Source organism: Amblyomma americanum, chromosome 5, assembly GCF_052857255.1.
Source record: "Amblyomma americanum isolate KBUSLIRL-KWMA chromosome 5, ASM5285725v1, whole genome shotgun sequence".
Lineage (NCBI taxonomy): Eukaryota > Metazoa > Arthropoda > Arachnida > Ixodida > Ixodidae > Amblyomma > Amblyomma americanum.
Genome location: NC_135501.1, coordinates 29,222,769 through 29,248,001, shown reverse-complemented (window position 1 = coordinate 29,248,001; position 25,233 = coordinate 29,222,769). Strand labels below are relative to the sequence as shown.

Genomic DNA, 25,233 nt, shown 5'->3' with positions numbered 1-25,233 from the left:
AATGCCACAAATCACAAATGTTTTCTTTTTATCAGTCGGCGAACACTTGTGATAAAATTGCGTGTTATTTATAAGAAAAAATTGTTTTCAGTGAACATGTGCACTCAGACAAAATGCTTCAAAGCACGAGAACAGTAGGTGTACGACTGGACTGTCAGCAACGTTCATTGGCTTCTTTGCAACACATGGATGCTTTTCAACTTGTGATCATGTTTAGCCAATAGAGGCGCGAGTGGCACAGGGAAAACAAATACGCAACTCTAGGTACCTATTCGATAACTCTATACACAACGTGCGCCCAGTGCCACCCTTCATCAGGTGTTGGAAAGGGGAACCCGTATTCATGTGGTCCTTGCTAGCTCCCCTTTATGTTGCACTTTATTAGAAAATGTCACAAGGAGAAGAGCAGCTGTGGAAGCTCCAATCAGCTCAGACTCGTCCTGCGCTAGTGTGGGCGCAGACAGATCTGTGCACCATGCTTACACCTGCTCAGGTTTCTCAAACCAGTTCCTGCATGTGCGTATGCCTAGTAGTTGTCCATTTAAGTTGGTGCTTTGGCTGCATGTGCGCTCCAGTGCCATCCCAGAGGAAATACAGCGTGTTCCATAAGTAAGCACCCTGCAGTTAAACCGACGAATTGTTCGAGCTCAAATTTCGCACAGAAATGGCATTTGGTCGGCAGAATTGTTTTGTAGCACATTTGTGTCGGGTACCTACCTGAATGAATAAGAAAAAATTGGATATTTGCATCTTCTACGGCAACCACGAAACGAAACAAGCCGCTTTCTCAGCGATTGCACCGGTGGCACAATCACCTTTGTCGGCCATGGAGATTCTGAAAAGGACGCAGGGGAATGTTTTGCGGGAGGTTTGAAGATGCTGTACCACGAAAGTCTTCAAACTTGGTGCAGTTTTAGCCAAATCAAGCTTTTTGGGATCACTGATACAGCAGTTGCTGAAGAGTCTTGAAACCACCCGCAAAAGGCCCCCGTTCTTCACCTAATCTCCACGGTCGACCAACAAGATGGTGCCATCTGAGCAACCGCTGAGAAAGTGGCCTGTTTCATTTCGTCATCACCGCAGACGATGCGAATATCCGACTTTTTTCTTACTGATTCAGGCAAGTACCCGAAATAAATGTGGTGTGTAAAACAATTCTGCCAACCAAATGCCACTTCTGTGTGAAATTTGACCTCGAACAATTCACCGGTTTAGCTGTGAGGAGCATTCCAAAGCGCGCGTTTAACTGCGGAACAGTCTGCATGCTGAACTGGAACTGCACAAACCAAGTCTTCTAGAAGCATTATTTGCTTGAGACGAATACTTCAGGATTTCAAATTCCAAAACATTCAGATCAGGTTGAACATCGAATACTTAATTATTCACCAAATGTTCAAATTTATTGAATATTCACACATCTCTAGTGTATGCTTTTTTCTGTTTTTTAACAATTTAATGACACTGGAACCTAGCAAAGTCATCTCGAAATCAGAATTGTTTATTTACCATATTGTGAAAAAATGGAGGGGTCGTTGAAACAAGGCTGTCTTTGGAAAATCATGACTGGCCTACAGTCCTGCATTTAGGCACGCAGGCAGCATTCACGTACATGTGAATGTACACTCAGGTCAGTCAGATATTCCTGAGATCATCTTACAGGCAGATGTATAGCTTGGAACACGTGTGGATTTCTGAGACTTTTTTTCTGTGTTGAGTGCAGTATCTGCAGCCACCTGCATTTTGCCATCACCAGCAGCAGTGTGTGCCCTGTGTCCATGCAGAGGGCTCTGGTGGCGGCTGAATTCGTCCAGAGTGTTGTCTCCATGAACCTGGCCCTCTCTGAGTTGGAAAAGGTGAGAAGAGGTCGCATTATGTTGCTGGGTCCCTTTGCTGCAGATTGTTGCGTGCAGACGTGTTGGCACTGACTGGTTTTGATCCAATCCTTCATTCATGAAGATGCTTGGAGGGAGGTTTTATGCGTCATCAGGGACTGCTGGAATGAAGCCCTAATTGTCACTTGATGCCGCTTGCTTCTGATGGCGACTGACAAATGCAAATTCCAAACGTAACTCGCACCCCTTGGGCGCAGTTTCAATGCCAGTTATACAGTGAACGGTCAGCTCTATTGGCTTAACCATTTCAGGGGCGACGCGGTGAATGAAGTAGCCAATTTGGTAAATGTTTAAGATTTTGCAGTGTATTTTTTTGTCATAACCCTCAGGTTTTCATTTGTCTCGTGTCAAAAAATTATTGCGAATTTATAAAATTGCATTTTTTTATGTGTGGTCATCGAAAACTGTAAACAAACTGTGCTTCTGACAGTCTCAGTGGACCATGAATTCTGCTGGTTTTTCATGGCGGGGAACCACCATCTTAGTGTCGCCATAAAAAGGAGACATCGGAAGATCAGAACTCCAGTGGTTGCAATGCGGCATTTCTCTGATAAAAAGCAGAAGCATATGAGGCGATAAACGAGGCGGACGAGCGAATAAACTGTGAGGTTGATTTTCTCAGCTTTCGCTTCTACGATTGCTACGTTTATTTTCTTAAGCACTGGGCATCTTAAGAAAGAACTAATAGCTTTATTGCACAACACTGGGCTTCATGAACATGCTGAGATAAAAGAAACTAGGGCGCTTTCTCCTTCATTATTTAACACCCCGAGGATGAGTTTACTGTCGTCGTATTTACAATTGCTCAGCAATGTACGCAATACCTTAAAAACGGAATGCAGTTCAGAAATCAGCATAAAAAGTTTTCTATCAGTGCCTAATGTGGTTAGTTTTTACAGACATAAACAACGAAAATAAGTTTCTGCTGGGTGATTTTTTTATCCTTTACAGATTTTTATTTCAAAAACTGTGAGAGATATGAAGTCCGAAGGACCAGTGCACAAAAACAACGGATAGAGTAGAAGAAGCACGACGTAGACAGAAGCGCTGAACTAACAACTTTTATTTCAGGAGAAGCAGGAAATACATAAATATAAAGCCTTTATCAGGCTCCATGACATAGAAGGCAAGACAAGAACCAATTTTCAAAGTGATAAACATGAGTCAAATGATATCACAGAGTTAAAGGTGTGACAGGCGAATTAAGTTTGCCTGCACAACTGTTATCTGGCATTCATTCAGGCGCAAGTGCCAAAGGGTTACCAAGAAGAACAGCCAACAAGAACCCGGCAAAAACGGGGCGATAAGAGCACAGTCCGGAAGGGAAAAACTCGTAAACATAATAAAAGGTTGAAAGGCCAACAAATAACACGGCAAAAAGTTAAAAACACTAAAAGGTACCATGAAAACCAAGTGTGATGTTGCGGTTATAAGACGAGAAGGGAAAGTAGACAAACTTTACACAAAAACCTAGGAAAAAACGAACAGCTGGGAAAGAAGGCAGAAAAGCATGACTAAAATCCGGAACTCTGTGACAAATAGGAAAGTTCTTAATCACATAATAAAATTGAAGGTTTGCTAATGCATTGTTCCTTTAGCGCTTGTATTTTTTCTGCCTCAATGATTTCACAAACCAGTGCGCTTCTGTTCTTCGCTAAAACTTGCGTTGTTTCAAATCCAGGTGAACAGCCTTTTTCTAAAACTTTACAGTCGCGACAATGATTTCCAATGTGCCGGCTTTGAACACTGACATTATATTTATGCTCTTTCAGCCTTTCATTTAAACAGCGACCTGTCTGCCCGATATACCTCTTTGTGCATGGCAAATGAATGGAGTACACTACTGAGTCTGTACACTGGATAAAACGCTGCTGGTGTCGGACGGTGCACGTGTCTACTTTTTCCCTTGTTGCATTTACTCGGTTACACATTTGAGACAGTCGTTTAGGAGCACTGAATACAACTTCACCGCCAACTCTTTTTCCAATTTTCCTGATATGCGAAATGCGGTGCAAGTAAGGCATAACCGCTACTTTGTTTCTGCTAGGCTTATCTGTCTTAGGGCCTGAGCCATGTTGCTCTTTTGATTTTTTGAACATAGCTTCTGCCACAGAGGCTAAAAGCTTAGGAGGGTATCTTGCATTTTCTAGTCTTCCTACTTGGGCTAAAAAACTTGTTTCTATTTTGTGAACGCAGGATTTTGTAAGGGCACTTCTGAAAATTCTTTGAACTACATTCCTTTTAACCAACTTCGAGTGGGCTGAATCAAACGGGAGAATTGGCTTCGTTCTCCTTGGCTCATAAGACCAGCAGACGTGATCCAGTGTGAAATGGAGTCCTAGTTCTAAAAATCTCAAAAGCTACCCTCCTAGCGAAACAAAGTAGCGGTTATGCCTTACTTGCGCCGCATTTCGCATATCAGGAAAATTGGAAAAAGAGTTGGCGGTGAAGTTGTATTCAGTGCTCCTAAACGACTGTCTCAAATGTGTAACCGAGTAAATGCAACAAGGAAAAAAGTAGAAACGTGCACTGCCCGACACCAGCAGCATTTTGTCCAGTGTACAGACACAGTAGTGTACTCCATTCATTTGCCAATGCACAAAGAGGTATATCGGGCAGACAGGTCGCTGTTTAAATGAAAGGCTGGAAGAGCATAACTATAATGTCAGTGTTCAAAGCCGGCACATTGGAAATCATTGTCGCGACTGTAAAGTTTTAGAAAAAGGCTGTTCACCTGGATTTGAAACAACGCAAGTTTTAGCGAAGAACAGAAGCGCACTGGTTCGTGAAATCATTGAGGCAGAAAAAATACAGGCGCTAAAGGAACAATGCATTAGCAAACCTTCAATTTTATTATGTGATTAAGAACTTTCCTATTTGTCACAGAGTTCCGGATTTTAGTCATGCTTTTCTGCCTTCTTTCCCAGCTGTTCGTTTTTTCCTAGGTTTTTGTGTAAAGTTTGTCTACTTTCCCTTCTCGTCTTATAATCGCAACATCACACTTGGTTTTCATGGTACCTTTTAGTGTTTTTAACTTTTTGCCGTGTTATTTGTTGGCCTTTCAACCTTTTATTATGTTTACGAGTTTTTCCCTTCCGGACCGTGCTCTTATCGCCCCGTTTTTGCCAGGTTCTTGTTGGCTGTTCTTCTTGGTAACCCTTTGGCACTTGCGCCTGAATGAATGCCAGATAACAGTTGTGCAGGCAAACTTAATTCGCCTGTCACACCTTTAACTCTGTGATATCATTTGACTCATGTTTATCACTTTGAAAATTGGTTCTTGTCTTGCCTTCTATGTCATGGAGCCTGATAAAGGCTTTATATATATGTACTTCCTGCTTCTCCTGAAATAAAAGTTGTTATTTCAGCGCTTCTGTCTACGTCGTCCTTCTTCTACTCTGTCCGTTGTTTTTGTGCGCTGGTCCTTCGGACTTCATGGATAACCAACTAGCCCAACAGCAAATGAGAGATATGTCGGTGCAGTCTGTTCAGCTGAATTGTACAGCCATGCAGACATAATGTATCTCATATGCATCAATATTGGATGATTAATTATTTATTTATTTAATTATTTGCAACATACTGCTAGCCTCATTGTGGAGGCTTTTGCAGGACAGAGATAAATTATATACATGCATGAAAAACGTGCAGTCAGGTTACTGCAGGAATGAAAAAAAATAATTAGTTATAATAATAATTAAAAATAAAATCTTGGTTGCAATATAACGTGCAAAAAGAAAGACAAAGCAATACAATGCAGTAAATCACACACCCAGTAAACAAAATGAAAACAAACAATTCCAGAACAGTGCACTTATTCCCATTCTAGATTTCACAATCCTTCCAAAAAAGCGTCAAAAGAATTACAGGTGACCACATCATCAATGCATTCCAATCTCGGATGCCTTACGGAAAGAATGAAGATTTGCATCTGTCACTATGAAATCAGTACTTGCTAATGTGCTTATATGGTTTGTTCTCGAGCTTACCACGTTAGAAAATGACAGGTACTTATTTTTATCTATCTTTAATGCATCATTTAAAAGTAGAAAAAGCAACTTTCGCTGCAAGAATTTGGCCCGATTTTGTATTGTTGGAAGACCAGCTTTGCGTAACAGTGCTGTAGGGGAATCGCTACGGCGGTACTTGTTATAAATGAATCTAATGGCATTCCGCTGAACGCTTTCTAATTGATCAATGCAGTGGTTAGTCGACGGAAACCAACAAATTATGCTATATTCTAGTACTGAACGAACAAGGGAGGAATACGCTAATAATTTGGTGTCAGGTGCAGCAGATGTTAGGGAACGCTTCAACGAGTAGAGCGCAGTGAGTGCCTTAGATGTTATATAAGAAAAAAGGCCAAACCATCTCAAATCTGATGAAATCAAAATTCCTAAGTGCTTGTGTTCATCAACTTTATTTAGTTTATATAATGCCATAAGTAAATATTAGAGGATTTTTTTTTTCCTGCTTACTGTCATAGAGATAGTTTTACCTAAGTTAGGAAGCCGCCGCGGTGGCTGAGTGGTTATGGCGCTCGGCTGCTGGCCCGAAAGATGCGGGTTCGATCCCGGCCGCGGCGGTCGAATTTCGATCGAGCCGAAATTCTAGAGGCCCGTGTACTGTGCGAGGTCAGTGCACATTAAAGAACCCCAGCTGGTCGAATCGAAATTATCCTGAGCCCTCCACTACGGCGTCTCTCATAGCCTGAGTTGCTTTGGGACGTTAAACCCCCATAAACCAAACTATCTAAGTTAAGCGTCATGTGCCAGTGTTTGCACCATTCAGAAACTTGCAGTAGTGAGTTGTTAGTATTTAATTCATCTTCGTAGCTACTAATTGCTTTGTAATTAATACAGTCATCTGCGAACGTACGGACTGTACAGTTGATGTCTGCAATGTCATTTATGAAGATAAGAAAAAGAAATGGAGCTAATGCTGTGCTCTGAAGCACGCCGAACATTCCCTTCATCCCGAACGTTTCCCTTCATATTCAACGAACTTGAGCCGATTAGTCAGATAAGCCTGAAGCCATTTTGTTATATTCCCAGACCCAAATAATATGTGGTTCATGAAACATTCACTTAATTTCAGTAATAAACTTTTCTATTTTTTAGTTTAGGGCACAAAGTTATATTGCGAAATTCATGGCCATCAACATTGCAGATGAGCCCTATTTTAAAATTTCATAATTGGTAATGTTTGAAATATCGCATATCAAAAATATGTATTTCAAAGCTTGTTGAGTTGGCTTTTCTCCATTACCCAATTATAAAATGACGTCGCTGCGCGGGGTATCGCCGCTGAGATCAAATTCATTTCTTCTACATCATCAGATACACTAACTGCGTCTGTATTTGATGCATAAAAAATGCAAGAAATGCCATTTTATAAATATGCAATGTGGGAAAGCCAACTCAACAAGCTTTCAAAAGTGTATTTTTGATGTCTGATATTTCAAACCATATCGCTGGCTAAGGAAATATAGAATCAGCTCACCGATGTTGACGGCCGTAGATTTTGCAATACAACTTTGCCCTCTAAAATAGTTGGTTAATTTAGGTTAATTAATTGGTTGGTTATTTATCTATTGAGGTACATAATTTTCTCCTGGCTGTACAATAGAACTCAACAGACTGTACCAACATATCTCTCACAATATTAAAATAAAAATTTGTAAAGGTAAAAATAAAAAATCACCCTGTGCTTCAGAGTTAGTTTTTAACTATCTTGACGGCGTATAAAATTTTTTACATCTGTGCATGAATTAACCTTTGGCATTTTCCATGGGAAAACTGACGAATTGGAATTTTTGAGGCCTGGACATACTACTTAGGCAGAAAAATATTTACCTTGATTTGAAATGACAGGTGGCGCCTTATAAGGAATTAGCATAATTGGCTTCCTGAATAACTTTGGCTGTCAAGTGGAGGAATTTTTCCAACTGGTGTGTGCATTTCTTTCTCTTAAACATTAAATGCTATTCCGCTGTGTGTTGAATATAATTAAAAGATAAAATGGCATTGGTTGCGTGTTGAAACATGGCTTGCCCTGAAAGTTGTTGCTGGTGGGACCTTTATGCTGGATGCACGCAAAGGGCAAGTAGCCTGACCAGGATCCTACTTTGGTATAGACTCTGGCCTGTTTCAGAGTGATTAAGCAGAACCGTCGCTTGATGTGGGCTCTGCATAAGGTCCGAACTGTGTAACTCATAGAAAATGAAGTGTTTGCATTTTTGTGGTCACTCTTGCATGGCCCTGCTGTGAATGGTGGTGAAAATATACACATGTTCTGAAGAGCACTCCTGTCACTTCTCATCAATGCGTCACCAGGTCTGTGACCCCTGCAGAACCACCACCTCAATGAGCAGAAACATCGCTGTTTCAGTTATCACTGCCTACAGCAATTCTGTGCTGAAATTAAAGGAAGTTCACATTTATGTACTGGTTTCTGTTTCACCACACAGGATATCTGGTGTTTGTCAACACAGCACGACTGGTTTGCTCACGGAATCACATTCGCTCAGATGTAATATTGCTCTAGTTCGAACTGTGCAAGATGAGTTATGGGAATTTCATCATGCTTAATAAAGTGCAGATGAGAGTTTTGTATTACCATCTTAACCGTTGACATGTTGCTCATGCAAATTCCTGCTGCTGCTGTCAGGTCCATCTGTGGCTTTTTTTTTTTTTTCAAAAATTGAGTAGAAGGGACAACTGGGATAGTTGGTGTGGTGCTGTATTTCCATACTGCACTGAGACGAAAGAAATATGCTTTCAGTGTGCGAAAGAAATATGCTTTGAAGTTCTTTATTGCTTGCCCTATCTCTTGCGTGTTGTTGTCACTGGTATGTGACAATGCAGGCAAAAGCAAAGGCTGAAAGTTTCAAATTGCATGTCGAGTCTGGGTTACTCCATACATCTATACGAAGGACCAAACTGCAGAGAGACAGAGACTTAGTCCCCTACAAGTAAAACGGAGCGTGACGGACGAAACGAACAGGCCGGGAACTAGGTATCAACTGTTTTTATTCTACTCCGCACGTGGCCCCATGCAGCCAGTGCAAGCGCTTGTCACGAGCCAATGCGGCATAGTACTGCTGTTGGCGATACTGCCACACCAACAATCACCGAAACGAAGGAGAACATAGGGGAATGTTTCTGTCTTTCTTTTTAATTTCAGCTGTTGATAGTGTAATTATTTTATGGCTGAAAGATAATTGATTGGAAAGTAGAAGAAAATTCAAATTAAACATTCAAACAGTTTGGCTGCACGTACCCGACACAGACATAATGTGTGCTGCCTAGTGTTGGCGGTAACGCGTTGCAGGTAATGACGTTACCAGTAATGCGTTACTTTTTTCGGTAACTTCGTAACATACTCGTTACCATTTTGAAACTGTAACGGATAACATACTTACGTTAACATTTTTCGGTAGCTTGAGGTGTCACGTTACTAGTTACTTTTTATTCAAATTGTCCCCCACTCTGCCCCCTTTTTTTTATAAAGTGATGTTGCAAGTAAACAAAATGTACAGGTGCTCTCGACTACTCTTGTTGCGGCTCGCATGCATGCCAGAAAACACCTACCCTTGACGGCACACCCTACTAAAGAAAAAGACAGGATACCCATAAATCGTGAAACTTGTGCACGAACACGCGTTCACACACTTGCGTTCACCTTCCCAAACCATTAACACACACACAACTGTCTAAAAAGTGGAAGCGTGCCGAGCATTTCGGAACATCACATTTTTCAGAATTACTGCAAATTTGTTAGGAGTTCAGCAATGTTTTCTTTGTCAAGTTAGAATTGATGATGAATTGTCATTTTGTGTTTAATGTCACATTCATAAAATGGCTGCACCATGTGGCACATAGTTAGAAGCCATCATATGCAACTATACAGGCAAATTTAGGCCATTATAACATTGCTAAGCTCCTGCACATTTGTGCAAGATATTCTCGTTTAATCAGGATTTCGGGTAAAATCGTTGCTTGGGCTAGATGTTTTATGTGAATATAAAATATGAGTTCTTGCAACAAAGATGCACGATTAAAATTTATGGCCATGGAATAACAACAAAGTAACGTGCAGTACTTTTTCGTTTTCGGTAACTGATACCCGCTATGGTGGCTCAATGGTTAGGGCGCTCGGCTACTGATCCGGAGTACTCGGGTTCGAACCCTACCGCGACGGCTGTGTTTTGATGGAGACGAAATGCAAACAGTGCCCATGTGCTGTGCGATATCAGTGCACATTAAAGATCCCCAGGTGGTCGAAATTATTCCGGAGCCCTCCACTACGGCACCTCTCTCTTCATGTCTTCTTTCACTCCCTCCTTACGGTGGGGTTCAGGTGTCAGCGAGGCAGATACTGCTATATGAGACAGATACTGCGCCATTTCCTTTCCCCAACAGCCAATTCAACAGTAACCGGTAACACCTCCATCTTTTTTTTTTTTTTTTTTAGTGTAAGGAGTAACGTATCTAGTTACTTTTTTTTCGGTAAAGCGTACAACACTGGGGCTGCCCACGGTGGCATTATGCAGGCAGTATGGAGTATTATATGTTTTGGCTCTGTGCCGTTTTCACTTCTTAAACATCCCTTACACAAACAGAATCTATTGTGCAAAGTATGTGCTGTATGGTGCTGTTTCCTGATGTACAAGTCTGGTTTTTTTTTCAAATTTCAGCTGACATTGTGTATCATATGGAGGTTGACATCAATTTAAGCACTCTCTTTTTTGCAAGTACTGTCATTACCTCTGTGATATAAATTTTTAACTGTTATGGCAAAACTAGATATAGCTGTAGAGCTGTCAGATTGATCGGTGCAGTGTATAAGGGCACACATTTTCTGCATCGATGAGCCACCATTTCAGCAGCTTCTGCATGCTGGTTTGGGGTTCAGGAACTGCTCATGAAGCAGAAAAGCTCAAAGCACGGATGTTACAGTGAGTTATGAGGAGATTGATGGTGATGGGCTCGTGCCAATTTCACTGGCACCTCAGGCTGCCAGTTTTCTCATTCCTTTGATGGTGGCTTCAAGTAAGTGCTTGGCAGTTTTATAATGGCAGCCTTGTCACACTTTATGCCTAATGCTTGGGTGATAGGTTATGATCGGTCAGGTGGACACAGTGGCCACATACCTCAAAGTGCAATTGAGGTTTCCACTGGCCCAGGGAGCCCTCCATTGGTTTTGAGGAATGGAAAGGCTCATAGCTGCCTCAATTTGTATGTGGACACCACCCCTCACCTCACATGGCGATTTAGGTGCCCACTGAGCCAGTTATGCACTTCCCTCAAAACCAGCAGAGGGTTTAGACTGCAAATAAGGTAGCACTGGGAACTAGACTACTGTCCAACCTTGTTATAATGAAACATTTGTAAAGAAATAATGGATATAAGGAAGGAATGGAAGCTCCCTCAACACGGGCTGTAAGGAAGCTATGGCTTTGACGAAGTAATCACAGGGCCCCTTCAGTTTTGTTATAATAAGGTTAAACTGTATTTGCTTTGTGCAAGTGGGCGCTGGAATCCATGAAGTATGCTGGAAAAGCGCTCGAACCGAAGACCACAAGCGGAAGAAGACAGAGTATGCACGTTAGCCTAGTCCGGTTCACAGCAGGAGCCCAAGAGGTCGCCTTCAGCACCAGCTGAGGGCCATTTGGGGGGTTTGACAGAACCCATCACTGCCAGCACCGATACTGAAGTTTTATGACTGACTGACTGATAGACTCCAGAACGGACCTGTGAGACGCTGGACTGGGCAGTCGCCTGTGAAACTTCAAAATGGCCCTGCCACTCCAGACCTCTCCGCTGCTAATGCAAATCAGCTTTAGCTCTTTAATGCACTAAGCCGTTAAGCTTAGATCTAATCATTTTTTACAGCTCGAATTCTGTCATTTGCTTCGGTGGGTAGACACTGCCTCTGTTACCTTAACACGTTTTGGCGGGCTAGTTATTTATTTATTTATTTATTTACACAGTACTGCTAGCCTCTAGGTGAGGCTGTAAGCAGGAGCGGGAGAAGAAAAAAAAAAAACATAAGTGACATGCGCAAAACGAATCAAGGCACAACACGCTGCCTTCAACAAATGAGATGCACTCACAAGCAAAAATAGATGAAGGAAAGTTGCGTGCAGAAACCCCCCCCCCCAAAAAAAAAAATCTCAAGAACACTCCGTAATCATCAATTACTATCTGACCGCATTCTGACAGCATTCATAAATGCTTCAGTAGTAGGGCATTCTACAATGCTGGCCGGAAGCCGGTTCCACTCACGGACAGTTTTCGGAAAAAAAGAGTTAGCGAAGGTTTGAGTGTGGCAGGAATAATCTTTAAGTTTTTTGCTATGATGCGATCGGGTGGTTCGTCGGTGTACAGGCTCTATGTAATCGTGTTTTCTCATACCTAGTTTATCATGAAACAGCAAGTGCATGTATTTTAATCGATCATACTGACGCCGTTTTTGTAAATTGTCTAAACCTGCCTTTTTTACTAGAGTACTCGCGGAAGTACGCCAGCTATATGATCGGTATATAAACCTAAATGATTTTACGACCTTGGTTTTTCCCAAGGCGTTCGTTGAGCGCGCGGTCGCATCTGGCGAGATAAATGTCACTGAGTATGGGAGCGATACAGGAGCCTATGCATATGCCGTGCTCTCAACGAACGCCTTGGGAAAACCAAGGTCGTAAAAACATTTAGATTTGTCGACGACTACCTTGTTATTGTCAAGTGCTCTGGACAGGAGTTTGAAACGGAGGTGTCTCGTAGTCTGTCCATTTTTTCTGACACTCTCTTCCCCCTTGAGATCACTTATGAAACCCCTGTTCACAACCACATCAAGTTTCTAGACCTTGGCCTGTACTTCAATCCTAGCCACGTTTGCTGGGCTTTCGAACCCCGAGGTAACAAGCCCCTTCTTCCCTATGGTTCTTGCCATTCCAAGCTCATTAAGAGGGGTATCATAGGATCCTGTTTGAACAGCTCATTAACAAAATCCTGCCACCACAGAATGCATTCCAGCGTTTCACACCAGGTAAAAAGATTGCTTTCGGCAGGGTACCCACTAGAACTTATCACGTCAGTAGCTGAGTCGGCCCTAAAGAAGAGCAAGTCAGAACCAGCTACATGAGACGGCCAGGGATCGGACAACAACCGCAAACGTGTCGCTGTGATTCCATATCTACATGGAATTTCACACTCCCTGAAAAAAGTGGGGAAAAAAGCAGGTGTCGATGTTGTGTTTTCCGCGCCTGATCGTCTGGCCGGTTTGTGCCGATCTGTTAATGAGTTCAAAGGAAAAGTGGCGAAGTGCACAACTAAGCACCAGTCACGCTTCGTCCCTTGTGATAAGGGGGTTGTTTATAACATCCCTCTGCCTTGTGGAGGGCAGTACGTTGGACAGACGGGACGTTGCATAAATAAAAGGCTGAGCGAACACAGCTATAAAGTGTCAAAAGTAGTTTCAGGTCATCTCGGCATTCATTGCCGGGATTGTGAATGGGCAAAGAAAGAGAAAAAACAGTGCGTACCGCTATATCATGAAACCAAGGTCATTGCCAAAAATCGGGAAAAAACTGCGAGGGAAATTATCGAGGCATACAACATATTCAAGCAGGGAAATGCATGTATAAGTACCCCTTCGCTAACACTTCTGCAAAAAGAGCTGTCACTCCTGGGGGTTGATAATCTCTGCTGATTTCTAGCGTGCTTATGTTGCTGGTGTCACATTTATGTTTTGTTTTTGGTTTTTTTGCACTTTGTAAACCTTTCCCTCATTGCCGACATCTATGTATTTATACTTGTGTGATCAGCAATAAACCCTCAGTTGTTAGTCAGCGCCGTGTCGTTCGCTTTCTTGTCTTTTGTGCTCGTCTTTGTTCACGCTGTTTATTCAAGACTCTGTTACCTGTTGTCGCTGAGGCCTTTGTGCAATAAACTCAGCAGTGCTTGTATACTTATCACTCTGACCAAGACCACTGGCTATGCATTAGAATCACAGGGTTGTGGGGACAGGGCAGACACAGGTCATAGCTTGCCAAAGCAGACTTATTGCCACAGCTGTTTCTCTTTGTTCACCATGCTTTGCTTTTTGAATGTGTGTGGGTAAGCCATTGAGAGTGGGTTGTCGTACTTAATTTTTGTGTGTGTGTGCAGGTGTCGTGGTATGGCTCCCTGGCCCGGTTGTATTCGGAGCTGGGCCTGGAACGCAAGGCTGCCTTCTACATGCGTGTGGCTGCGCTCAAGTGCATGGCAGGGAAGCCCAACCCCACACAGGTGAGGGGGGCCCAATGCCGCCTGGGGTTTGAGATTTGCAGACCTGTTTTTTTTTTAATAGTGAATGAAAGAACGAGGCGTTCCTCTGTGAGGAACTGGGCTGATCGGTGTGGGCACACAGCGATTGCATTCAGTGATTGCATTGGGGGAGAACAGGGCCTGCTTGCATCATGAATAACATTAGCAGACTGTGGTCGAGGCCCTCTGCTAGAATTGAGGAAAGGAGAGATTTGCCACTGTTTAACTTCGGTCTCGGGACACCACAACCACACATCGATAAAAATATCAAATATATTAGTGGGTAACTGCGGCTTTTAGGACCATGTTTTTTTTCTCAAGGGGCACTTGGGGTGTCCTTCCGGAAATAAAGTGAGCCTGTTATACACCTTTCCTTTCCTCAAATCCAACAGAGAATTTTAACTGTGAAGAAAGCCAGACTGAGAACTAGACTGCCTTATTTACTTCGTGTTAACATGCATGGGGTGGAGCGCATATGGCAGGTTCTCTCAGATCATGAATGTCAGTTTACCAATATCCCTAAAGAGAAAACCGTTCAACAGCTGCATCTTACCAGTACTCACCTGTGGAGCAGAAACCTGGAGGCTAACAAAAAGGGTTCAGCTCAAGTTAAGGACAGCCCAGCAAGCCATGGAAACGAAAATGATAGGTGTAAAGTTAAGAGGCCGGAAGCGGGCTGAGTGTAGCTACACTGGTAGCCCAGTGTAGCGAGAGCTACACTGGGCTACCAGTCGAGCATTTTGCGGTATATGGGAGAGGCCAGTTGTGCGCATGCACCATTACCATGGCAACCGAAGAGCAGCAAAGTTCGGCGTTCGCTTCGCCGTCACCGCGGCGGCGCGCCCCACCGTCAAAGCCGAGCATGACGGCACGCGGATGAGCAGTTGTGCGCATGCGCCGATACCATGGTATCCAGACAGACCCCACTGCTTCGCCGCATTCTTCACCGCCGCCTCGCTGCACGGCGCTCTAGCACCCAAACCCCGCGTCGCATTCGCAGGATTGCGTATAAAAGGCGGAGATGTAGTGGGTGTCTGTGTCACAACGTTTGACATGCATGCAGAGAAGGAGAGTCCAGCCGCTGCTAAACGGCGGTATAGACAAGAGAACATTAGCTCTTCCGATCCTGAGGTTGTCGCTTGGAAGTTGGCTTGAACCAAATAGTAACGCTGGAGTCTGTATGTGAAACAAGGTATCAACGCTGTCAGACATCTTCCTTCGATCGCGGTGAATAATGGTGAAGCCTGCTGTGTTCGGCTTTTGGAAAGCGGCATTATCATCCAAGGAGTCTACGTGGCACCAGGAACATCTGTCAAGCATACGATTGATGTGGTTGCTACGTGTATACCAGCTTACGACATGGTTTCACAGTTGTGTGCGAAATTGAGTGATTTCAACAGGAAACAGGACTCTCTTAGTGTATGAAAGAAAAGTTTGACTTTAATTTAGCTTCGGACCCTCACGTCCAGACTACACAATGGGGAACTACTATAGAGCTTGCATACTAAAGAGGCTCTACCAAATCGAAATACTGTATCGACAAAATTGAGATCCCTGCATGCTACTTCGCAGATCATCAGGCAGTCTTCGTCTCTGTCAAGCAAAATGAATAAAAGATGCGTATACCCAATGTCTCTCATCGCTAAACATACAGTGACCACAACAAGCTCAGCCAGGGTAACGTACCTCTCGCTACGTATATCCTGGCATAGCCGAGTTACGCCACTGCCAATTTTTTTTGGCCTAGCGGCTGGGATCTTCCGATTGTTGTCGCGCTGGCTATTAGCCAATTAAGAGGTGTGTGGGTTGCAATGCACTATGCAATAAGCAGGTTTTTTGCACGATTGTTTGCCCTGCTGTGACACCCCGACTCGGCCTTTTTGGGAGCCTCATGCAAAGTTCCACTAGTGGCTTCCTGCATATCTTAGTTGACCAAACACAATGGCAGACCTCACGCTAGGAGAGTCATGAAGGTGACAGGATGAGTGCCATGGGTGTGGGCATTAAGTATGTAACACATTTTGGAAGGATAAAAAAGATTGATTGTTTAAAGTAGGTCAGTGGCCATCTTGTTCGCAGCACGTGTTATACGTGGGAAAGCCCACTTGCGCAGGTTTGCACTTTGCGACGGAATGGTATTGGTCCATACGATAACTGGTGGAGAAGAAAGCGAACAGGACCTTTGTATTTTTTTTTTCTGGAACATTAAACGCAATCATCAGACAATTTGCTAGTTTTGCTGAACATCAAATATATTCAATTCGTATTCGAAATTTCGAATATTTGCACACTTCTGGTTGTAAGTAAATAAACCAGTGAATAACATTGTTACAGATGAGCAGACAAGGAAAAGGAAAAGAGGGGCTCGTTATGACATACAGGGGCCATCAAAAGTAAATGGAAGGCAATCTTAGCCAAAAAATTTAATTTCTTCGGTCTCATTTTATGCATGAGTTAAAAAATATATTAAGCCAAATTGTGATTCTGTGACTTTCACGGTGCACCAAAAAACCTCGACTGCCGTGCTTTGGATTCAAAGCAATTAAATGTTTTCGACATAAGCACCTTCCATTTACTTTTGACGGCGGGTGTACATGACGGAAGCCAACAATGACCGAAACCAAGGAACATAGGGGATTTTATTTTTAATTTTTGGTGTTCATCAGTGGGAGATTAATATCTTAAAAATAATAAATTAGGAAGCAGAAGAAAAAGACCATATGTCACAAGTGAGATCCGAGCCCACAACCTCCGAATTTCATGTCAGGTGCTCTACCAACTGAGCTACAGCGACTGCTATTACAGATAAGACAGAGCACACATTGGACTGCGTTGTGGACTCACGGAAGTGGCAGTGCCCATTGTACAATCTTCCTAACTTAGTAAAGAGCTTGGAAAAAGTTGTCGATAATGTTCTCGCTTATGCCTATGTTATTATTAGCACCTTGGATCTTAGAAGCTAAGCGTTGCCAGCTTGCTTAATGTTTTTTCGTAAGGAGTGCAATAAACTGATCAGCACATTGAGCAGCAGTGCGGCTTAAGGTTGCATCGACAGTGGCATCAGTCAAGGTGCTTAAGATGTAATGATGGAAAGAAAAAAAAGCCATGCCATGTGAGTCACTTGCGCACTTCATCATCCTCAGCACTTGCTGCACCCTTTGTGTGCAGTGCTACCAGCTGCTGCTCAAGAGCCTGCCTGGATATCGGCTCAGCCTGGAGAAGCCAGCCAAGGGTGAGCACGGCAGTCGGGTTTGACCAATTGGCAGGTGCGGTGCTTATTGTGCATGTCTAGGGTGCGCCTGACAGGAACTTGTGAAGGTGACAATGTCTGCTGCAGAACATGCAGAACATCCATCTTGGTTGGCCATGACTGGTTTTGCAATTGCTACAGGCATCTGTAATTGTTTGCAAATCAGGCAAGCAAAAGAAGCTGCTGCAAAAGAGGTACAGCGAACCTGTGGGTTAAATCGTACATCTCGGTGGTGATAACATAGACAAAATTTTGTTTGATAATAGGGCTGCATATTTTAAAAAATGGGACAAACCCAGTTGGGACTGAGATTTTTTTTTTCTAAACAACGCCTTCTAGCAAAACCTGAATGTTTGAGACCTTCAAAGGCAGTTTACTGGTCTATATCATTAAATAATATAATCTATATCAGTAGATTCCTCTTGAAAGCCTCAAATATTCAGGTTTTGCGAAAATGTTTTGCTAACTAAAAAAATATGAATCTCAAGAATCTGTAGCGGTCACTTTCAGATTAGCACATTCCGTAACTACAGCACGACGAATGAGATGTAGAAGAAAAGAACATGCAGGGACACATGACAGCGCTTGGAGCAGTTTCATTTAGAGTGCTGGCACCGGATTCTCGCATGGCTGGCTATTCCCAACCAACTGGCTTCAGCCGCATGATTGGCCGGCCTGCCGGCTGCCATGATAATACCAATCTAATGAGCCGAAGCCAGCTGGTTGGGAAAAGCCAACCACGTGAGAATCCAGCACCTGCATGTATAATGGAGCAAAAACCACAGTAAGGGATAATACAATAAATAAGAAGGGGGAAAAAATAAAGGCAACTTTTGTGTTGCGTCAAGTGGCCTGCCCAGTCATGGCACAGACGTTTGTGACATGGCACTTCACATCGCATGTTTGTCAACCCTGCTGGCACTTAATGTGAATTTTCTTAATAGTCTTTCTTTTCTGAAGGATCAGCTTTCTGCGCTTAACAGAGAGATAGTTAAAATGTACCACTGTTCTGAAAAGCTGAGAATCACATTGAAGGTTGGGGCGCCTCAGGACCTGTGGAGTTGAGCGTGAGCATGCTAACAAGAATGAGCTCTGTTTGGGGCATATGCTGGCACTGTAGTTTCCAGACACAGTAGAACTGCCAACAGCAGATGAAGAAACCACCAGTGTCTAAGAAGTAGATTTCATTATTTCTTTAAACAGGCTGTGCATTCACAGTACTGTCACTGTAATGAGGAAATTTTAAAACGTCACAGAGTATTTTTTTTGTTTTGTTTATGTATTCTATCTCAAGAAGCTTATTAAACTGCATAAATGAAATCACGCTGCCTTTGGCAAGCATCCACTTGTGTAGCACATCCTCCTGTGCGGTGTTTTTTAAGTCAAGGTAACCTGAACACTGAAGGGAGAGAAAACTGCAGGGGACACATAAGGTTCGCCTCAAGGGTATGACACGTTAGCATTAAGGGGTTAATGCCCATATATGCGGATTTGGTCATTTTCTAATTTACGTTCATAGATCCCTGGGAGTCCTTATACCACAGCTGGCGTAGTGGTGTAGCAGTTAAGTGAAGTGCTGCTGCCACCGGTGGGGCATATGAGACCCAGGTTACTCTTCCCAAGCAACCTCTCGCAATCAACGATTAATTTAACTGCCGCCTACCACAGTGGGCACTTTGTTCGCAATCCAATGGGCAGGTGATGATGTCACAAGGTCACATGACCTAGGTGGCATGTCGGCCGCCTGCATTTTTGCTCACAATGCTGCCACCCATGACACCTGTGATCCCGCTGGATTTTCTGCAGAATGGGAGTCTTAACGCTAACGCATTAAAAGGCAGGAATCATGGTTCAGAGAGCAAATACTAGTTTGGATAATCTGGCTAAAGTTACCTAGGGGGAATGGGCGTGGGCGGGGTGTGTAATGTGCAGAGCAGGTAACTGGTGGCCTATGGATCACCAAAGAAGGGAAATGTTGAGCATAGCAGGGGCTCAGTTGGTGTGACAAGATTAGAAGTTTTGTTAGAATATGGGCTGATGCCTGGCACAGGACTGGGCTGATTAACCCTTTATACGACAGCGCGACACACATGTCCCACTCGCTTCGAGTGCCGGAAAACAGTGTACCTCCGTAATATATTTTACTCTCTGAATACTACTGAAGTATCACACAAATCACTCGGCACATTTTTATCAAAAAAACGTTTTGAAAAGTTGTTGAGCTTTTGAGCCTTTTCTGTCAGTCAACTGCCTCGTAATTATTCTTGAACTAATTTTCAGCTCTAATCCGAGTTGACTTATATGTCCTAGAGACCAAGGTACAGATACATACCACAGTTGAGGTATTTTTACGAAGTTGTCGGTGCAACTGTGTATCTGTTTTTTTCTACAAAACTTGTGGTTGAAACGGCTAGAAAGTGATGTCATTAAATTCCTAGAGGCATCCTGAATGCATTTTGACTGTTTGTATGCATGCGAGAGACACGCACAGCTTGTGCCTTATAAAGGGTTAAAGGTCTCTAGAAGAAATCGTGCAGCGGCCTTGGGGGTCTTGGTGACAAGGTTGACCGCAGGAGGCACGATGGAAGGCTGGCCCCGACTCCAGATCCAGCTGCTGCAGGACCTGCTGGTCACCGCCAGGAAGATGGACGACCTGGCGCAGGCTGTCAGGTGGGGCCCTCCTCCTCTCCACCACTCACTCTGTGTTAGCAAGTTGTGATTGTTCCCAGATGAGGCTGAACTCCCATGTCTGCATGAAACATTTTTGCTCTCTACACATGGGTGAAGTATTTCTTGTTTGTTTAAACTGAAATTTTGATTGCTGCTGGAGTGCCAGTTTAATGCTTATATATATTCGTGTAATGCACATATATTGCACCATACAATGCGGTCTTTTAATTTCTGCCAAAATATTTACTGGTTCTATGCTTCCGTGATACATTCCCTGGTTTTACGATTCCCCGGTTGATATGCTCAGAATCTCGGGCAATAAAAGTGTCCCATAGGGTTCTGCTATTTTTCTTCTGGTTCCCAGTTAACAAGATTTATGTTCAAAATTTTGACGAAATCTTGGCGTATAATGTGCTTAGCGCCCAGCTGCACACATGCAAACACGAGTGAACCGAATCTGGGGGCACGCCACATAGATCTGGAATGCAGTGCCAGTCATCCCCCCATCGTGGCTTCTTTGGAGTGCCGCGATGCAAAGGGGCGAATCATGAAAAAAAAAAAAAAAGCGGTGTGTTTACGTGGCCAGGGGCTATTCCAGCAAGGGCACAAAATGAAGAGGAGGAAACCAGCGGCTTCTTTGGAGTGTTTAGAGCAAGGGGACGAAGCCTGGGAAACACAACGATGTGTTTGCGTAGAAGCAGGTCGGGTTTGGGGAACGCAGCTCAAAAACGCTGTGACAGCCAGCTACTGCTGTGGCTTCTCTGCTGTGCAGTGATGCAAGAGGGCGAAGCATTCCTAAATGATGAAGGGCTCTTTTCCGCAAATGGGCTGGATTTCTATGAATTTTTGTTGCTCTGTAAGTATGTTTGCGTAGAATATAGCATTAAATATATTTGTGATTATAATTCTTTTCGGGAGAATTGTCAAGTTCTAGTGAGAACAACTTCCCATGTGGCATGTTTATAGAAGTTTTCAGAAAAAAAAACTTTACTAATCAACAGGAATAACTAGGCACACTCCTTGTAATCATTGTTTTTTCTAAAAATTGTCAGGTATCCCCTGGCAGCATATTCCAAGGTATTCGTAACCATAGTTGGCAAAAACAGCAGTGTACCGAAGTGCAAGGGTCCGTGTGTTCATGATAAAAAAATTTTGCGCACTTAGAAATATTTTTTTCTAGACAGAGGTAATCACAGATCTATTATTCCCAGTCATCGGGCAATGACATACAGCCATATTAGGTAAATTGAAGATGTTGCCCAGCCGCCTGTTGCGTGGTCTTCTCTGAAATCATCTGGCAGTTTGATTTCAAGTCGGCCATTTGTTTCGTGGAGAGAGCACTGATTCAGCCATGTGTGTGTGGTCTGGTCATTGTCAGCCATGTGTGCCAGCTGTTGGAGTGGCGCCTGGAATGGCTGTCTCCAACGGAGCGGGCGGAGGCCTGCCAGCAGCTGCAGGCGCTGGCCAGCCGGCTGCAGGGTCCTGCATCAGCCCAGCCCCCACTCCTGCACCTGCCGCTCGTCCGGTGAGGGGGAACTCTTTGTCTCCGTTAAGAAGGGCACACTGAGAACAAAAATTTGCAGGACTGGTTTTACAATACTTTGCAATGTGTTATTACAATATGGCTGTTGTGAGAGATTTCTTCGATTTAGTGATGGTTTTGTTATTCTTTTATACTGATTGAAGTTCAGACATTGCACATATTTTATTGTAATTTTTTTCATATTTGTGTGATTTTTTTTCTGAGATTGAAGCATGTTTTCTTTTTGATGAATATTCTTCACAAGGATGGAGGCCACATTGTGGTCTGTGAAATGATAGCTTACGTACTCTGAACTCTCATTTTGGAGCACAGTGTCTAAACAGCTCTGTCCCGAAGTACTGACTGCATTTTCTGACCAAGCATTACAAATGCCCCACACAACATCCACTCTATGTCACTAAGACTGCAAAGTGGCCACGGGTTTGGTAAGTGCTTGTGGGCTTGTCATGTGATCTGTTTACAACACCACTGCCGGTGCTGAACCGGCAAATGAGCCTTTACATGTACGCTACAAAAAAAAAAAAGGCAGTTCGCACAGTCTGAGAGGCTTGCAGAGCCATTTGTGTGTGCTTACCGGCTTGGTTCATTCTCTGGTCAGATTAGTCCAAGATTCTCTATAAGGCGAGGATAGTGTTGCCGACAAACGTAGAGCGACACAAAAGGGGTTTTTAATCGGATGGCCAAGAAGACCAGCAGCGCGCGTCCGAGCGAGAACGTCGTCTTCTTCGCTCCCACACGAGCCCAGTCATGCCGCACGGCTGCATGGCGGCGCTCGCAGAATGTGAGCGGTGTGGCATTGCCCCCTCCTTTCAAGAGGCATCGCCTCGATGCCTCCGGCAAGGGGGAAAAGCAGTGTGGAGGCCCCGAAAGTGCGAAGGCGCGTGTGGCGTCGGCAATGAATGTGAACCCTGGCAAAGGCTAACGGGCGTAATGTGGTTTCATGTGCGACGTGTGGACGACTTCAGACTTGGGGGGTTGAGAAGGGTGGACAACTCCTTGCGGGAACACCTCATTGTTACCGGTTACTCGTGGAGGACACTGGGAAAGGGCCCAGTAAGTCCATGCCGACTTGCTGAAATGGGATTTGCGGTGGATCAATTGGCTTCAGAAGGCCGGCCAGTTTTGTCGGAAGGATCTTCCGTCATTGACACTCACGACAGGTTCTAAAGTAGTGTTGGACAACCGCAGCAAGCAGAGGCCAGTAGTACTTGTGGTGGAGGCATCCCAATGTTCTGGAAAAACAGAGGTGGCCAGAAGAAAGGTCATCGTGGCATGCAGCGAGAACTTCCTGACAAAGTGCGGTTTGGACAACAGGGAGATACGCAGTTTCGATTGGGCCGTAGTTTTTTTTGTAGAGTACTCTATCTCTTAAGCAAAACGATGGAAGTCCGCACGAGAAGAGTCGGGGCGGAGACAGAGTGGCTCCTTCGAGGTACTCGATTAGAGGCATCAGTTCGCAGTCGGCCGTCTGGTGGTGGGCAAGGTCGGATGTGGTGACAGCGCCGAGGAAAGCAGAATCGTCATCGGACTCATCTGGTGGGCACGGAAGAGGAGCTTGGGAGAGACAATCTGCGTCGCTATGTTTCTGATCTGATTTATACACAATGGTGACGTCGAACTCTTGCAACCGAAGGCTCCACCGTGCAAGCCGCCCCGATGGATCTTTGAGGTTCGCAAGCCAACACGAGGAGTGGTGACCACTGACGACTCGAAACGGCGGCCGTACAGGTACGGACGAAATTTCATGGCTGCCCACACAATAGCAAGACACTCTTTTTCCGTGGTGGAATAATTCACTTCGGAATGGGACAAAGTGCGACTTGCGTATGCGATCACGCCTTCTACACTGTCTTGCCACTGAACAATCACCGCACTGAGACCAACGTTGCTGGCATTCGTGTGCAGTTCCATGATGGCTTCCTCGTTGAAGTGGCCAAGGATAGGTGTAGATTGGAGGCGGGCTTTAAGTTCTGTGAAAGCTTTCTCCTGAGCCGGGCCCTAGACGAAGGGTTCGGCGTCTTTCGTCGGGTGAGTTAGCGGCTCTGCGAGCTTGGCGAAGTTTTGAACGAACCTCCGATAACAGGCGCAGAGTCTCAGAAAACGACGCAAGCTTCGTTTATCTGTTGGCTGGGGGAATGCAGCAACGCTGGCAGTCTTTTCGGGGTCGGGACTAACGCCCTAAACGCTCACAATATGGCCAAGAAACTTGAGCTCCCTAAATGCAAAGTGGTACTTTTCAGGCTTGAGAGACGGACCCGCGGTACGAAAACAGCGTGCAAATGCTTCAGGTGCTCCTTGAACGTGTAAGAGAAAATCACGACGTTGTCGAGATACACAAGGCAGGACTGCCACTTCAGGCCAGTTAGTACGGTGTCCATCATGCGTTGGAACATTGCAGGGGCCGAACACAAGCCGAAAGGAAGCACCTTAAATTTGTACAGTCCGTCGGGAGTAACAAAGGCTGTCTTTTCTCGGTCACGTTCGTCGACTTCGATTTGCCAATAACTGCTACGCAGGTCGAGTGACGAAAAGTAGGTAGCATGGCGGAGGCGGTCTAATGAGTCATCAGTGTGCGGCAGTGGATATAAATCCTTTTTGGTAACGTTATTGAAACGTCTGTAATCTATGCAGAACCGTAGGCTGTCGTCTTTCTTTGTGACGAGAATAGCAGGTGATTGCCAGGGACTCGTCGATGGTTTTATGGCATTGTCGCGGAGAATTTCGGCAACTTAGCGGTGGATGGCGTCATGTTCCTTCGACGAAACGCGATAAGGATGCTGACATAGTGGTCTCCGGTCACTATCGACGATAATGCGGTGCTTAGTTATTGGCGTCTGACGAACCTTGGAGGTTGATGCAAAACAGTTGCAGAAACAGTTGCTTTCCACGCGGCATTTTTGATTGGTCAGAAGGTCAGGGTTCACGTCGGTGTTAATGGCTGTTCCAGGGTTCATTGTGGATAAGGCACATTGGCCGGCATGCTCGCCAAGTTGTTCAAAATGGGCAATCACTCTGTTTTTCTTCAAATGTTGGGGTTCGCAACTGAAGTTGGTGACTAAGAGCTCGGTATGCGCGTGAACAAGGTCGACAAGGGCGCGAGCAATGCAAACTTGCCGAGACAGTAGCAACAACATGTTCGTTTCGGCAATGCCCCGAGTACCGAAGCTGGTATCACACTGGACCATGACAAAGTTGCTCTCGGCGGTATCGTTGTGTAGTTGTCAGAGATGCGTAATGCTGCTCTGTGCGGCTCGGGGTCAGTATCAACGGCTCGCTGTGTTGAAAACGATACCAATTGCTCCTGCAGGTTGATGACCGCTCCATATTTTTTAAAGAAGTCTATGCCGAGAATCAGTTCTTTGGAGCACTCTCATAGCACGGCGAAGGAGCCAATAAAAGTCGCACCGCGGATCTGTATGCGGCAGGTGTAGATGCCAACCAGCGTTACCGCATGGCAACCAGCTGTGAGTATCTGCGATCCAGGCCAATGTGTTAGAACCTTTCTGAGTCGTGGCTGGCTGGCTGCTCATGACAGAAAAGTCGGCTCCAGTATCCACGAGTGCTGACATG

At 44.5% G+C, this 25,233-nt stretch overlaps 1 protein-coding gene across 1 annotated transcript in view; it reads left to right on the top strand.

Annotated features, from left to right (window-relative positions):
- The window catches only part of brun (trafficking protein particle complex subunit brun), a 96,639-nt gene that overhangs the window by 22,518 nt on the left and 48,888 nt on the right, over positions 1 to 25,233 (top strand). Inside the window, exons 7-11 of the mRNA XM_077664699.1 lie at positions 1,782 to 1,853; positions 14,063 to 14,182; positions 17,369 to 17,432; positions 20,024 to 20,120; positions 21,499 to 21,645. Coding sequence (XP_077520825.1) covers positions 1,782 to 1,853; positions 14,063 to 14,182; positions 17,369 to 17,432; positions 20,024 to 20,120; positions 21,499 to 21,645 — 500 coding nt within the window. The remainder of the gene's footprint in view (positions 1 to 1,781; positions 1,854 to 14,062; positions 14,183 to 17,368; positions 17,433 to 20,023; positions 20,121 to 21,498; positions 21,646 to 25,233) is intronic.